The sequence below is a fragment of the Macaca thibetana genome, chromosome 15 (assembly GCF_024542745.1).
Source record: "Macaca thibetana thibetana isolate TM-01 chromosome 15, ASM2454274v1, whole genome shotgun sequence".
NCBI lineage: Eukaryota > Metazoa > Chordata > Mammalia > Primates > Cercopithecidae > Macaca > Macaca thibetana.
Window position 1 is genome coordinate 6,817,922 of NC_065592.1, and position 15,934 is coordinate 6,833,855.

Sequence of the window (15,934 nt, forward strand, 5' to 3'; positions counted from 1 at the left end):
TTTTTGTGTTTTTAGTACAGATGGGATTTCACCGTGTTAGCCAGGATGGTCTCGATCTCCTGACCTCGTGATCCACCTGCCTTGGCCTCCCAAAGTGCTGGGATTATAAGTGTGAGCCACCGCGCCCAGCCCCGAAAATGTCAGATCTTATACAACACTTCCAAAAACTAAAATGAGAAACATTTTCAATTCTTGTGATGAGACCAACATAACTATGATACTGAAACCATAACAAGAACGAAAATTACAGTCCAATTTTACTCCTGAACACAATGCAAAAATCCTAAACAAAATTTTAGCAAAGTGAAATACAGAAAGTATAATAATACATCCTCATCAAGATGAAGTTATTCCAGGAATGAAAAGCTATTTTAACATTTGAAATGGATTAAATCTGATCATTTTCTCAGTATACATGAAAATAAAAAAATTCATAATTTTTTAAAACTATGGCAACAGAAGGGCATTTAACCTTTTTTAAAAAAACTCTTTGTACAAAAAAAAACTGTAGCAACAGAATGGGTAAACCCGGGAGGCGGAGCTTGCAGTGAGCCGAGATACTGCACTCCAGCCTGGGCGACAGAGCGAGATTTTCAAAAAAAAAAAAAAAAAAAAAAAAAAAAAAAATCTGTTTTTTTAACAAGATGAAATGTTGAAAGCCTTAATTTTGAGACTAGGAAAATGACAAGGTTGCCTGCTGTCAGCACTACTATTCAGCATTATAATAGGGTTCTCAGCTAGTGCAATAAGGCAAGAAAAATACCCAAGGTGGGTAAGAATTGAAAAGGAAGACAGGCCGGGCGCGGTGGCTCACGCCTGTAATCCCAGCACTTTGGGAGGCCGAGGCAGGCGAATCACAAGGTCAGGAGATCAAGACCACGGTGAAACCCTGTCTCTACTAAAAATACAAAAAATGAGCCGGGCGAGGTGGCGGGCGCCTGTAGTCCCACTACTCGGGAGGCTGGGGCAGGAGAATGGCGTGAACCTGGGAGGCGGAGCTTGCAGTGAGCCAGGATCCGCCACTGCACTCCAGCTTGGGCGACAGAGCAAGACTCCGTCTCAAAAAAAAAAAAAAAAAAAAAAGGACAAAAAACTCATTATATATAGATTACATTATATATATAGAAAACCCAACAGAATCTACAGATAAATTATCAGAATTAAGAAGTGAATTTGGGGCCGGGTACCATGGCTCACACCTGTAATTCCAGCACTTTGGAAGGTTGAGGCGGGAGGATCACGTGAGGTCAGGAGTTTGAGACCAGCCTGGCCAACATGGTGAAACCCTGTCTCTACTGAAAATACAAAAATTAGCCGGGTGTGGTGGAGCACGCCTGTAATCCCAGCTACTCAGGAGGCTGAGGCAACTCCAGCCTGGGCAACAGATTAAGAATCCTTCTCAAAAAAAAAAAAAAAAAACAGAGAAGTGACTTTGGGGCATGGTGGCTCATGCCTGTAATCCCAACTGCTTGGGAGGCTGAGACAGGAGAATCCCTTGAGCCCAGGAGTTTGAGGCTGCAGTGAGGTACAATCACACCACAGTACTCCAGCATGGTTGACACCCTATCTTAAAAAAAAAAAAAAAAAAAACAAGCCAACATAGGGAGACCCCATCTCTACAGAAAAATAAAAAAATAGCCAGGTGTGGTAGCGCACACCTGTGGTCCTAGCAACTCCAGAGGCTGAGGTGGGAGGATCACTTGAGCCCAGGAGGCTAGGGATGCAGTGAGCTGTGATCACACCACTGCACTTCAGCCTTAGTAATAGAGAAAGACAATGTGTCAAATATATGTGTATATAGCACCCCATAATGAAGTGTGATAGTGGCAAAGAAATAGGCTCACGCCTGTAATCCCAGCACTTTGGGGAGGCTGAGGCAGGCGGATTGTGAAGTCAGGAGTTCAAGACTAGCCTGGCCAACATAGTGAAACCCTGTCTCTACTTAAAATACGAAAAAAGTAGCCAGGCATGGCGGTGCATGCCTATAGTCCCAGCTTACTCTGGAGGCTGAGGCAGGAGAATCGCTTGAACCTGGGAGGTGGAAGTTGCAGTGAGCTATTATTGCACCACTGCACTCTATCTTGGGCAACAGAGTGAGGCTTCATCTCAAAAAATAAATAAATAAATAAATAGAGCTCTGGAATCTATTCTAGGCCGGTGGCAGATCAAAATGTGAAAATAAGCAGTGAGGCCAGGCACAGGCAGGCAACAGTTGCTCACGCCTGTAATCCTAGCACTTTGGTAGGCCGAGGTGGGCGGATCACTTGAGGTCAGGAGTTCAAGACCAGCCTGGCCAATATGGTGCAACCCCATCTCTACTAAAAATACAAAAATTTGCAGGGCATGGTAGCAGGCGCCTGTAATCCCAGCTACTTGGGAGGCTGAGGCAGGAGAATCGCTTGAACCCAGGAGGTAGAGGTTGCAGTGAGCTGAGATGGCACCACTGCATTCCAGCCTGGGTGACAGAGCGAGACTCCAACTCAAAAATAAAAAAAAATTAAAAAATAAAGCAATAGCTTCTAGATCTAAAAGATATTATAAGAGCATCTTCATGTCCTATGAGTACAGAAATTTTATTAAGCTACAGAAGCCACTGAAATACCCCTACACGCATACTATTTACAAAGGAAAAGATAAGTTTGGCTACATTAAAACAGAACTTTTTGGCTGGGCACAGTGGCTCACGCCTGTAATCCCAACACTTTGGGAGGCCAAGGCGGGCAGATTAAGAGGTCAAGAGATCAAGACCATCCTGGTCAACATGGTGAAACCCTGTCTCTACTAAAAATACAAAAATTAGCCGGGCACGGTGCAGGCGCCTGTAATCCCAGTTTCTCAGGAGGCTGAGGCAGGAGAATCGCTTGAGCCTCGAAGGTGGAGGTTGCAGTGAGCAGAGATTGTGCCATTGCACTCCAGCCTAGGTGACAGAGCGAGACTCTGTCTCAAAAAAAAAAAAAAAAAAAAAAAAAATGAGAACTTTTCATCATATGACACCATTAAGATTGAAAAGGAAGGGAGGCTGAGGCGGGAGAAACACTTGAACCCGGGAGGCGGAGGTTGCAGTGAGCAGAGATCACACCATTGCACTCCAGCCTGGGCAACAAGAGCAAGACTCTGTCTCAAAAAAAAAAAAAAAAAAAGTGAAAAGGGAAGCTACCAAGTGAGAAAGGATGCTTGCGATACTGTATCTAACATAGGACTCATCCCAAATACATATGGAACTGCTCTAAAACAAAGACAGTCCAACATAAAAATGGGCACAAAACTTGAACAGGCACCTCGTAAAAAGAGATATCCAAATAGCTGATATACATGATAAAAGGCTAGGCCAGGTGCAGTGGCTCACACCTGTAATCCTAGCGCTTTGGGAGACCAAGACAGGAGGATTGTTTGAGGCCAGGAGTTCAAGACCAGCCTGGGCAACAGAGACTCTGTCTCTATAAAAAAAAATTAAAAATTAGCCAGATGTAGCAGTGCACACCTGTGGTCCCAGCTACATGGGAGGCCAAAGCAGGAGGATTGTTTAAGCCCAGGAATTCCAGCTGTGGACATGCCACTGCACTCCAGCCTGGGGTAACAGAGTGAGACCCTTGTCTGTATTTAAAAAATTAAAAAAAAATGATTAAAAGCCTAAATATTATTAGTCATCAGAGCATCAGAGAGATGCAAATTAAAACCAAACTGAAATACCACTACACACATACCAGAAGAGTTAAAACGTAAAAGACTGACAAATCCCAGGGGTTGATGAGGACAGGAGCCGCTGGAACTCTCATTCATTGCTGGTGGGAGTTCAAAATGATGCAACCGCTTTGGAATGTAGTTCGGCAGCATCTCGTTGACTTTTAATGTTAGTATACTCACAACTTATGCTTAGAATAACCTTTTTTCACCACTCTCTCAACCACCTCTGAATGATTCTAAGAAATATTTTCATATCTCTTAAATCAGGATACAGTCTAATTTAATGAGAGTTTTTTCTCAGTTGTACTCAACATTTCAGATTTGCAGGAGCTACCTCTCCTTCGTGGCACTTTAGAATAGTTTGCAGCTACATTATCTGCTAAATGTCTGTCTCCCATGTTGGACCGCTAGCTCCAGGAAAACAGACCCTTCCTTCTTCATGACTATGAATCCTAGAACTAGAATTTCCAGGTCAAAAGTAATGCATATTTTCTGTTATTTTAAAAATTCACAATACATCCTATTTTAAAATTCAGCAATGCATTGCACAAACCCTCCTCATCACCTTCTGTCCCCAAAGGCAGCCACTATCAGCAATTTGGAATAAATCTTTCAGACTCTGTTTTTTGCATGCCTATGTCCATAGTTATATGTCCATGCATACATGACAGGAACATTATATGTATATAATTAATAAATATGCAAATCAATAGTGATAAGCAGTTAAAAGTGCAAAAATTTTAAATTCCTCTCACATACATACTCTTTTTTTTTTTTTTTGAGACAGGCTCTTGCTCTGTCACCCAGGCTGGAATGCAGTGGCGTGATCACAGCTCACTGTAGCCTCGACATCAGGCTCAAGCAATCCTCCCACTCTGGTCTCCCAAGTAGCTGGGACTACAGACCCATGCCACAATACCTGGCTTTTTTTTATAGAGATGATCTCGCTATGTTGCCCAGGCTGGTCTCAAACTCCTGGACTCAAGCACTGCTCCCACCTTGGCCTCCCAAAGTGCTAGGATTATAGGTGTGAGCCACTATGCCTGGCCCATACATACATTAGTAACAGATACCATCAGTCTCTTTTCTACAAAGATTCTGGCAATACATATCCACCAGTAATAAATGTGAGACAGTGAGCAGTCCCTCTGCAACTCTAGATGTGTTTGACTTTTCTAATTCTTTCACAATCCAGTGGGTAAAAATCATATCTCATGACTTAAATCTGCATGTTCCTGAAATATAGGACTCAAATAAATCAATCTTTCCCTCTATGGTTTTCTAGATTTTAAAAGGCCTCCCATTTCCATACCCCAGCACCCTGAAGTTATACAAATATTTTCCTAAGCTTGCTTCTATTATGATTAGAGCTTCATTTTATACTTAGCTCTTTAATCCATATTGAATTTATTTTTGCATACAATGTTAGAATAATTATTTTTTCCAACCAGACAGCAACTCTTATTAGGAACCTTCTTTTACTCAATTAAAATGCCGTTTTTAGTAACTGCTAACTTTCCACATATACTTGTAATGTTTTCTAGATTTTCAATAATTTTTCACTGATTTAACTCTGTGGCAATGCCACGCCATTTTGATTATAGCTTTATGGTAAGTTTTAATATCTGGTGAAGAAAGTCCCCTCTCATTCAACTTAAAAAAAAAAAAATTAGCAATCTTTGCATAGTTTTCCTCCCAAATTAATTTTAAGATAGTTTTTGTCATTTATTTAAAGCTGGGTTTTCTTGCCAGAATTGTATTAAATCTATCTAAAAATATCTATTAAAAAAGCTATTTGTATCTTACATCTTCTACATCTAAACAAACATCTTGTTTGTTTTTTGGTCTTTTTTATTTATTTATTTTATTTTGAGATGGAGTCTCACTCAGTCACCCAGGCTGGAGTGCAGTGGCTCGATCTCAGCTTATTGCAACATCTACCTCCAAAGTTCAAGCGATTCTCCTGCCTCAGCCTCCCAAGTAGCTGGGATTACAGGTGAGCACCACCATGCTTGGCTAATTTTTGTATTCTCAGTGGAGATGAGGTTTGGTCATGTTGGTCAGGCCAGTCTCAAACTCCTGACCTCATGTGATCCGCCCCCCTCAGCCTCCCAAAGTGCTGGGATTACAGGCATGAGCCACCGCACCTGGACTTTTTTTCTGGTAATTTTTAAAAGCAATTTTCTTAATTTGGTGTCCAGATCTTTTGTTAAATTATTCCTAAATTTTACTGTTGTCATCACTAAGTTGAATTTTAAATTTTTCCAAGTGTACCTGGTTATTACTATTGCTTTTGTGTATTTATTTTGTATCCAACCACTTTACTGAGTTATCTCTCTTACTAGTTTCATGTTTTTTTAATTGACTCTTGGATAGTCTAGCTAGGTAATAATTTTCTCTTCTAGTTTTCTTACTAGAAATTTCACTTTATTTTTTGCATTAGCTGGAACTTCACAACAATGTCGAATAGAGACACCGGGGGCATCCATGTCATGATCCTGGTTTTAATGTCTTTTAGTAGTTTTGATAATTTCCCACTTACTTAGCTATTGGTTTGAGTACCAGCTTCGGCGTCACTGGGAAGCTTATTAGAAATGCAGAACCTCGGGCCCTGGTTACTGAACCAAAATCCACAGTCTCCAGGCTGCTCATCACGTATTTCCTCATGCCTGCCTCTCCAGCTTTCTGGAGGAGAGACTGGGCTGGGCTGGGCCACTCTCCTGTTTCAGCCCCTGGTGCCAGAGTTGTAAGTAGCACACGGTGGCTGCTCTGAAACCAAACGATTTTGCTTGAGCTGTCAATCTTGTATGGCTCAGCTGGGGGTCCCCTTCCTCTTCTCTCTCTGCAATGGTTTTTTGTTTGTTTATTTTTGAGGCGGAGTCTCACTCTGTCACCCAGGCTGGAGTGCAGTGGCACAATCTCAGCTCGCTGCAACCTCCGCCTCCCAGGTTCAAGCAATTCTCCTGCCTCAGCCTCCCGAGTAGCTAGGACTACAGGCGCCTGCCACCATGCTCGGCTAATTTTTGTATTTTTAGTAGAGGCAGGGCTTCACCATGTTGATCAGGCTGGTCTTGAACTCCTGACCTCGGATGATCCACCCACCTTGGCCTCCCAAAGTTCTGGGATTACAGGCATGAGCCACCTCGCCCAGCATCTGCAGTGGTTTTGAATCTTGTTAAAATGCAGGGTAATTCTTGGGACCACAGCTAATGGGACTGGGGTACCAGGCATCTGATGCCAGGGTCATAGGTACAGCTCTACAGGCTGGTGGAGGGATCTTGGTTCAAGTGCTCCCCAATCAGGTGGCCCTCATCAAACAAGGACCCGGCTGATCCTCTCTCATTTGGTGGTTCTTGCCAGCACTGCCTCTATGCCAACAGCATCTCAGAGAGGGGTGGGTAGGGTGTCCTGGAGCCCAGCTGTGGACAGATGTTGCTGTGGGCCCTGGAAGAGAGCCAGGAAGTGTCCCCAAAGTAGCAATGTGAAGCCCTGCACGGGGTGTCACTTTCTGTTGATTGACCAGACGCTGTGGCCCTGGTTTCTGGATGTAGGGTCAGCATGAGGGACCCTGTCTCCTGGGACGGGGAAGAGATAGAGGAACAACCAGCCAGGAGCCACCATACTCCACTCTCCCACAGGGAAAGGTAATACTGGCAGCCCGATCACCTAAGCTGGGCTGGAGGTTGGGCAGGGGGTGGAGGCTGCAGTGTCCTTCCAGATGGCTCTGAAGACAGTGAAGGCTTTGGTCCCTACAGTGGCCTCCCAAGGGCACAGATGAAGGCAAGAGGAGTCCCACGAAGGCCTTGAGAGGAGGCACCTAGGAAACGGGCCTCTGGTGGGCTCCTGTCCCACGGCTGGGGTCAGGCTCTGGAGACACCTTGGATTAGGACACTGACTGAGGCTCCAGTGGGCCACCTGTGGGGGCTGAGGAGGCTGAGGCTTGGCCACAAGTCAGTTGAGGCCTCTGCAGGCGAGAGCTGGCCACCAGCAGAGAAAGGGTCTGGCCCGGCCAGTTATCCCTGTGCATCCCGGCATCCGGCATCCCCACAGGAGTCACAGCCTCAGGGAAGGTAGAGAGCCACCACCACGTAGATGACCCAGCTGGTGGACACGAAGACCCCGAAGAGCAGGCTGAAGAGCACCAGCGAGCGGGCCTTCCGCGAGGCCTCCTCGGCCTGGGCCAGGTCGCCCCTGCCCAGGGCTGCACGAGTCTGCAACGAGACAGGGAGGGGGTGGTAGGAGCGAACAGGGAGCCCGCACTCCCTCCCAGTGCGACTGAGGGCCAGGCCCAATTCCATAAACTTGAGAAACTGACACACTGAAAAGGTCAGGGACCTGCCAGGCCCACAGCTCAAAAGGGGGCAGGAGTGAAGGCAGTGGCGGCCGCCAGCCATCAGGTGCTTGTCACGCTCAGCACTGACGGATGCCCTCAGCTTCAACCTCTACCATCCTTGCAGCAGCCCTGAGGCTGACCCCACTTTGCAGATATGGAAACAAAGGCTCAGAGAAGTTAAGTGACCTACCCGGGGGCACACCACTAATGGTGGAGCCAGAATTCACCAGCAGGCAGCAGCCTCTCAAGTCCCACCTCTGAGTTGTCCTGAGAGCTGCCTTCTGCTTATGGCTGGGGGCTTCAACAGCAGAGTGAAGCCAGGGCTGAGACCAGGTCAGCCTTGAGCATAGGCCCCCAGAGGCTTGCCTGCTTTTGTTTGTTTGTTTGTTTGTTTCTTCAGACAGAGTCTTGCTCCATCTCCCAGACTGGAGTGCAGTGGTGTGATCTCAGCTCACTGCAACCTCCACCTCCTGGGTTCGAGTGATTCTCCTGTCTCAGCCTCCCGAGTAGCTGGGACTACAGGTGCCCACCCCCATGCCTGGCTAATTTTTGTATTTTTACTAGAGATGGGGTTTCACTGTATTGGTCAAGCTGATCTCGAACTCCTGACCTCAGGTGATCCACCCACCTCAGCCTCCCAAAATGCTAGGATTACAGTCGTGAGCCACCGCACCCAGCCCTGCTTCTGTCTCTATTAGAGTGTCATCACATTGGCATCTTTGAATTCCCAGGGCCTAATAAATAGATGAATGGATAGAGGGATGGGTGGGTGGATGGATGGGTGGGTGGATGGATGGATGGATGGATGGAGACTAGAGAGATGATGGGTGATAAGTGGGTGTATGGATGAGTAGATGGATGGATGAATGGAGGGATGGATGGATGGGTAGGGATTGGTGGGTGGGTGAGTAGGCAGATGGATGAATAGTGGGGTGAGTGGATGGAAGATGGTAGATGGATGGTAGATGGATGATGGATGGATGATGGATGGAGGCTAGAGAGATGGTGGATGGGCTGGGCGCGGTGGCTCACACCTGTAATCCCAACACTTTGGGAGGCAGAGACGGGCGGATCACAAGGTCAGGAGATTGAGACCATCCTGGCTAACAAGGTGAAACCCCGTCTCTACTAAAAATACAAAAAAAAAAATAGCCGGGGGTGGTGACAGGCTCCTGTAGTCCCAGCTACTGGGGAGGCTGAGGCAGGAGAATGGCGTGAACCCAGGAGGCAGAGCTTGTAGTGAGCCAAGATGGCGCCACCACACTCCAGCCTGGGCAACAGAGCGAGACTCTGTCTCAAAAAAAAAAAAAGAGAGAGATGGTGGATGGGTGGGTGGATGGATAAATGGGTGGGTGAGTGGATGGGGAGCTAGGGAGACGGAGAGTTGGAGAGATGGAGTGGATGGATAGATTAGATGAGCATAGGAATGAATGAGCAGATTGTACCCCCTTTAAAACACAAACCCCCACTGGAATGGGCAGCATGGGACTTATCAGTCATTCACACCTTTACTGTGAATTGTTTTGGCCAAACATTCCACAGCACATTTTGAGTAGTTGGGGGCAGAGACAGGAGGGGCAAGGACCCCACAAACAATTAGGCTCTGACTTCCCAATTCCCCACCCCCTCCAGAGGGAGAGACGCCAGAGACCGTGTTGCTGGAAAAGGGGCTCTGTGGACCCACTGGGGCACCAATGGCTGCGTGCTAGGAGAGGCTGTGCCCAGGGCCGCCCCCACACCTACCTCGTGGGAGTAGACGATGGCGATGAGGCCGGTGAGCAGACAGCAGAAAAGGGCCACCAGCACTGACTCCATCATATAGTCCTTTGGTAGGGGCCTGTGCTCGACCGTGACAGGGCCTGGCATGCCAGCCATGGGGCCATTGTACTGTGGGGGCAGAGCCACAGTGGTGAGGAACTGGCCCAACCTCTGGACAGCAGAGTGAGTGAGAAGGCCAGCCAGGCCGTGCAGGTTCTCTCACTCAGTCTTCAAGTCCCCACCCGTTGAGGCTGCAATTCACGGAGGGGTTGGGTCAGGGTGCCCCTCTGCCCTCTCCCTCTTGCACCCCTGGCCACTGAGTCCCGCTGAGCCCTCAGTCCTGCCCTCTGCAGTTGGCTCAGTCCAGGGTCCAGCCTCTGTGATATTTCATCGTCCTTACTGGGCTTGCCACCCCTTCCTGGGGGACCTCCAATCTTTCCCCCACAGTCAGCCCAGGATTTTTGTTTGGTTTTATTTTTATTTTTATTTTGGAGGCAGAGACTTGCTCTGTCACTCAACCTGGAGTGCAGTGGTGTGATCTCGGCTCACTGCAGCCTCGACCTCCCTGGCTCAAGCAATCCTCTTGCCTCAGCCTCATGAATAGCTGGGGCTACAGGCGTGCACCACCACGCCCGGGTAATTATTTTTACATTCAGTAGGGATGAGGGCTCACTGTGTTGCCTAGGCTGGTCTGGAACTCCTAAGCCCAAGCCATCTGCCCGTCTTGGCCTCCCAAAGTGCTGGGATTACAGGTATGAGGCATCGCGCCCGGACTGTTTTGTTTTTAAAGCACATCTAATCAAATCACCTCCTACCCAAAGTTTCTGGGGTCCCTCACCACAGGTCCCACCTTCCTCCCCTCCCTACCAAGCCAAACAAGCCTCCACCATCCCCAGAACGCCCAGTCTCGGCCCCTCCACGCCTGTGCGGTGCCCTCTGCCCAGGGTGCCTGTCGTTCTCTTTGCCTTAGCCCCCCATTCATCCTCCAAAACCCCACTCAAACGCCCCTACCTCTAAGGAGCCGCCAGGACTCGCCCGCCCCCAGGCCAAGGTGGCGCTTCCTCCTCTGCAAGGACAGAAGTGACCTCTCGCCCTCCGCATGGGCGCCCCCGACCACGCGCAGACAGCACGGAGGGGAGCGTGCCCAGGGCGGCCGCCACTCACCACGGGGAAGGGGAAGGTGGCCCCGGCGGGCGGCGGGAAGAGCGCGGGTGGCGTGGGCGCGGCCGGGTAGAGCTGAGCCGGCGGTGGGAAGAGCGCAGACGGCGCGGGCTGCAGGAGCACGGGCACCTGCGGGAAGGGCGGGTACAGCAGCGGCGCGGCCTTGGGGTCCGGGGGCGCGTAGGGCGGGGGCTCCCCAACGAAGCCGATGTGTGGGGCGCTGCTGGCCGCCGCCTTGGAAGCCGGACCGGCCTCGCCCACCGCCTGGGCCGGGGCGTCCTCTGGTGTGGGCTCGCTGCCCCCCGCGGCCCCGTCCTCGCTGGGCGCCCCATCCTCGTCCAGGGGCTGCGGGCGGCGCGGGAGCTGCGGCAGCGCGGGCTGGGCGGAAATCTGGGGATCCTCGGGGGCGGCGGGCTTTGGGGGACTCCGGGGGTCCTCAGGGGTGGCGGGGCTGCCGCCCCCTTTCGTGTCGGACCCTGGAAGGAAATGGCAGCGGCCGTAAGCAAGAGGCCACCAGGCTGGGTGGGACCTCCCTGGTCCCGAAGCTCCCACAAACCAAGCTCCCAGCCCTCTGCAGCTGGGCCTCATCGGATCTTGACCCAAAGGGACTAGAAAACAGGCCCAGAGGGGCCACCCGCCTTGCTAGGGTCACACAGACTGAACGACTCATCTGGGTGGGAACCCAGGCTGCTGGCCCCGCCCCTCCCCACACTGCCCCGCCCCCTTTCCTTGGCAGATGGCCTCTATTGGGAGGTAGTTTTGCCCCCAACTAAGGCCTTTATGTCAAAGCTAATTGGACCAGAAAAGGAGAATCCGCCCAGGGAAGCCCCTGATTGGCTGTCCTGAGATACACCTCCAAAGAAGGGGATGCCTACCTGAGATGAGCTGAACCAATTATATTCTTGGCTTGGAGTTGTAGGGGAGGGGTGAGGTGCCCAGGAGCTGCCAAACTGTAGCTAGAGTAACATGGTGGAGCCAGGAGGTCACTAAGGGCCATATGCACACTGAGGCACCAAGAGAATGGGCACCAGAATACACAGGGCCCAGCAGTTTGAAGCCAGGACTCAGAGCCTCAAAGCTGCCCAGCTGCCTTGCTGCCGACCCAGGCCCTGGCCTTCACCACCCAAAGATAGGCCGTGGTGGTGCCTGGTCAGGTCCCAACAAATTCTTAAGGTCCCCTGCACCTCCTGAGAGCATCCCGACCAGCTGAGCACCAGACGGCCTCAGGCAAGCGTGCAAGGAAGGCCCTGGAAGAGAATCGCAGAGCGGACTCCCCTGACATAGGTGGGCATTCAGGCCTCACAGCAGAAGTGGGCAGCCCAGAGCCAGGGGTCTGGCTTTGGAAGTCCATTTCCTAAGTGTCCTTAAGGGTTATAGAAGGCAAAGGGATGAGTGAAACAGACATCACACAGACATCTCAGTGGGGGTGGGCGGACCCTTTCTGAAGTCCCCCACGGGTAGAAGCAGGGATCCTTGCCAGAGTGATCCCAGTGGCAGGGAATGCTGAGCCCCTGGCACGTCCTGCCTCAACCCCCTCCCAGCAGCCAGGGGCTCACTCATGGCCCCCGCACCCCATACACCTGCCACGCTGTTTATACCTCCACACCTTTATCTGTGATGTTCCCTGTTTCTCCACCCCTTGGATCTGGGCTTGGCCGTGTGACTTGCTTTGGACAATGGGGCATTGACAAACATTTTGTAAGCAGAAGCTTTAAAGACCTCTCTCTCCAGGTTAGCAGGGGCTGGGACTGGGGAGTTAGTGTTTCATGGGTATAGAGTTTCTGTTTGGGAAGATGAAAAAGCGTTCCGGAGGTAAGATGGTGGTGATGCTTGCACAACAATCTGAGTGTACTTAATGCCACTGAATCGCATACTTATAAGTGGTTCAAATGATAAATTGTATGTTATACGTATTTAGCACAATTTTTTAAAAGCCTATCTCTCCAGCTGATGACAGTTGAAAAGTCTAGACAAAATACAAAAAGGAACCATCTAAGGTCACTGAAAAGCAAACAAAAGCAGGCAGGTTGTGGAGTGAAGTCAAAGCTTAGAGAATGGCCGGGCGCGGTGGCTCACGCCTATAATCCCAGCACTTTGGGAGGCCGAGGCGGGTGGATCATCTGAGCTTAGGAGTTTGAGACCACCCAGGACAACATAAAGAAACCCCGTCTCTGCTATATATATATATATATATATAAATTAACCACGTGTGGGTAGCGCATGTCTCTAGTCCCAGCTACTTGGGAGGCTGAGGCAGGACAATTGCTGAAGCCCCAAAGGCGAAGGTTGCAGTGAGTCAAGATTGCACCTTTGCACTACAGCTTGGGCTACAGAGTGAGACTCCATCTCAAAAAAAAAAAAAAAAAAAAAAAAAACCTTAGAGAAATGGGCCAGTCACGGTGGCTCCCAAGAGGCCAAGGCGGACAGATCACTTGAGGTCAGGAGTTTGAGACCAGCCTGGCCAATATGGTGAAACCCTGTCTCTATTGAAAATACAAAAAAAATTAGCTGGGCGTGGTGGCATATACCTGTAATCCCAGCTACTCAGGAGGCTGAGGCAGGAGAATTGCTGGAACCCAGGAGGCAGAGGTTGCAGTGAGCCGAGATCACGCCACTGCACTCCAGCCTGGGAAACAGTGAGACTCCATCTCAAAAAACAAAACAAAACAAAACAAAACAAAAAACGTAGAGAAATGGACTTCGAGGGGGTAAGTTTCCTGCTTTTCCCCTCTCATTGCCCTGGCAGCACAGAGCACCAGCAGCAGACCCCCACTGGAGGATCAGAACAGGAGACTAAAAGTCCAGTAGAAACGCTGTCCTTCTGACCAGACGGACCAGGAAAGGAAAGGGCTCCCCACTCTCTGCAGAGTGAGAAGATGGGGGCAGACCTAGAAGAGACAGAGCTGGAGAAAGGGGGTCCCCTGATTCTGTGTGTGACCTGGGGTGACCACCCTATCACTGTCTGCCCAGGACCTTCTCGGATTTACTACTGAGAATCTCACATCCTGGGAAACTCCTTAGTCCCAAACAAACTGGGATGGTTGGACTCCCTAGAACGAATTCACCCAAGTCTCGGTCTCCCCCTGAACTGCATGTGCAGGAGAAAAACCCAGACCAGCCTAACAAAAACTCTGAGAACTGACCCGAGTTTGGAAATGCCACTCATAGAAGGTGAAACAGAACTTGTGGTCTGAAACGAACCAGGCTGATTGCCTGCTGCAACCAAACAAACCCACTTTCTCCAGGGGAACTGTAACAGGACTAAGAATCTACACAACATACTCGTCAGGCCTCTGAACCTAAACTAAGCCATCATATCCTCAGTGACCTGCACTATACATCCAGATGGCCTGAAGCCACTGAAGATCCACAGAAGTGAAAATAGCCTTAATGATGACATTCCAGCATTGTGGCTTCTGCCCCACCCTAACTGATCAATGTACTTTGTAATCTCCCCCACCCTTAAGAAGGTTCTTTTTTTTTTTTTTTTTTTTGAGACGGAGTCTCGCTCTGTAGCCCAGGCTGGAGTGCAGTGGTGCGATCTCGGCTCGCTGCAAGCTCCGCCTCCCGGGTTCACGCCATTCTCCTGCCTCAGCCACCCAAGTAGCTGGGACTGCAGGAGCCTGCCACCTCGCCCGGCTAGTTTTTTGTACTTTTTTTTTTTTTTTTTTTTTTGAGACGGAGTCTCGCTCTGTCGCCCAGGCTGGAGTGCAGTGGCGCTATCTCGGCTCACTGCAAGCTCCACCTCCCGGGTTTACGCCATTCTCCTGCCTCAGCCTCCCGAGTAGCTGGGACTACAGGCGCCCGCCACCTCGCCCGGCTAATGTTTTTGTATTTTTAGTAGAGACGGGGTTTTTTGTACTTTTTAGTAGAGACAGGGTTTCACCGTGTTAGCCAGGATGGTCTCGATCTCCTGACCTCGTGATCCGCCCGTCTTGGCCTCCCAAAGTGCTGGGATTACAGGCTTGAGCCACCGCACCTGGCCAAGAAGGTTCTTTATAATTCTCCCCACCCTTGACAATGTACTTTATGAGATCCACCCCCTGCCCCCAAAACATTGCTCTTAACTCCACCGCCTATCCCAAAACCTATAAGAACTAATGATAATCCACCACTGTTTGCTGACTCTCTTTTCGGACTCAGCCCGCCTGCACCCGGGTGAAATAAACAGCCTTGTTACTCACACAAAGCCTGTTTGGTGGTCTCTTCACACGGACACGTGAAACAATACTATTCACAATGTCCAGGACACAATCCAAGATGGTTCGCCATACAAATGTGGAAACGTGACCAATGCTCAAAGGAAAAGACAGTCAGCAGATGCCAACCCTGAGATGACCTGATATTGGAATTTCTAGAAAAAGCAGCCATTATAACTATGCTCCATGAGGTCAAGATAAACACACTTGGCCAGACGTTGTGGCCTCCTCACAGGAGGGTGCAGTGAGCTGTGATCGAACCACCGTACTCCAGCCAGGGCTACAGAGTGAGACTTTGTCCTCCCCAAAAGGGAGGCGTGGCATGTGACAGACTTTCTGTGCCTCCATTTCCTCATCTGTAAAGCGAAGATAAATCATAGTAATAATCTTTTTTTTTTTTTTTTTTTTTTTTTTTTTTTTGAGATAGAGTCTCGATCTATTGCCCAGGCTGGAGTGCAGTGGTGTGATCTCGGCTGACTGCAAACTCTGCCCCCCGGGTTCACACCATACTCCTGCCTCAGTCTCCCAAGTAACTGGGACTACAGGCGCCCGCCACCACGCCCGGATAATTTCTTTTTTGTATATTTAGTAGAGATGGGGTTCCACCGTGTTAGCCAGGATGGTCTAGATCTCCTGACCTCGTGATCCACAGGCCTCGGCCATCCAAAGTGCTGGGATTGCAGGCGTGAACCACTGCACCCGGCTCCTGGGTGGGGTTATTTTATAGGATTTGGGTAGATAAAGGAAAATTCCAGTCAAAGGGGGTTGTTCTCTGGTGGGGAGGGGTGGGGAAATCACA

General features: G+C 49.7%; 2 protein-coding genes across 2 annotated transcripts in view; one reads left to right on the forward strand and one right to left on the reverse strand.

Moving 5' to 3' along the window:
* The window catches only part of UCK1 (uridine-cytidine kinase 1), a 117,309-nt gene that overhangs the window by 68,535 nt on the left and 32,840 nt on the right, over positions 1-15,934 (forward strand). The window lies entirely within an intron of this gene.
* Positions 629-12,496, reverse strand: PRRT1B (proline rich transmembrane protein 1B). The gene is made up of 4 exons (XM_050760685.1): positions 12,493-12,496; positions 10,940-11,412; positions 9,761-9,904; positions 629-7,895 (listed from the first exon to the last, which is right to left on the reverse strand). The coding sequence occupies exons 1-4, from the start codon at positions 12,494-12,496 to the stop codon at positions 7,746-7,748; spliced, it is 771 nt and encodes a 256-aa protein (XP_050616642.1). The 3' UTR covers positions 629-7,745.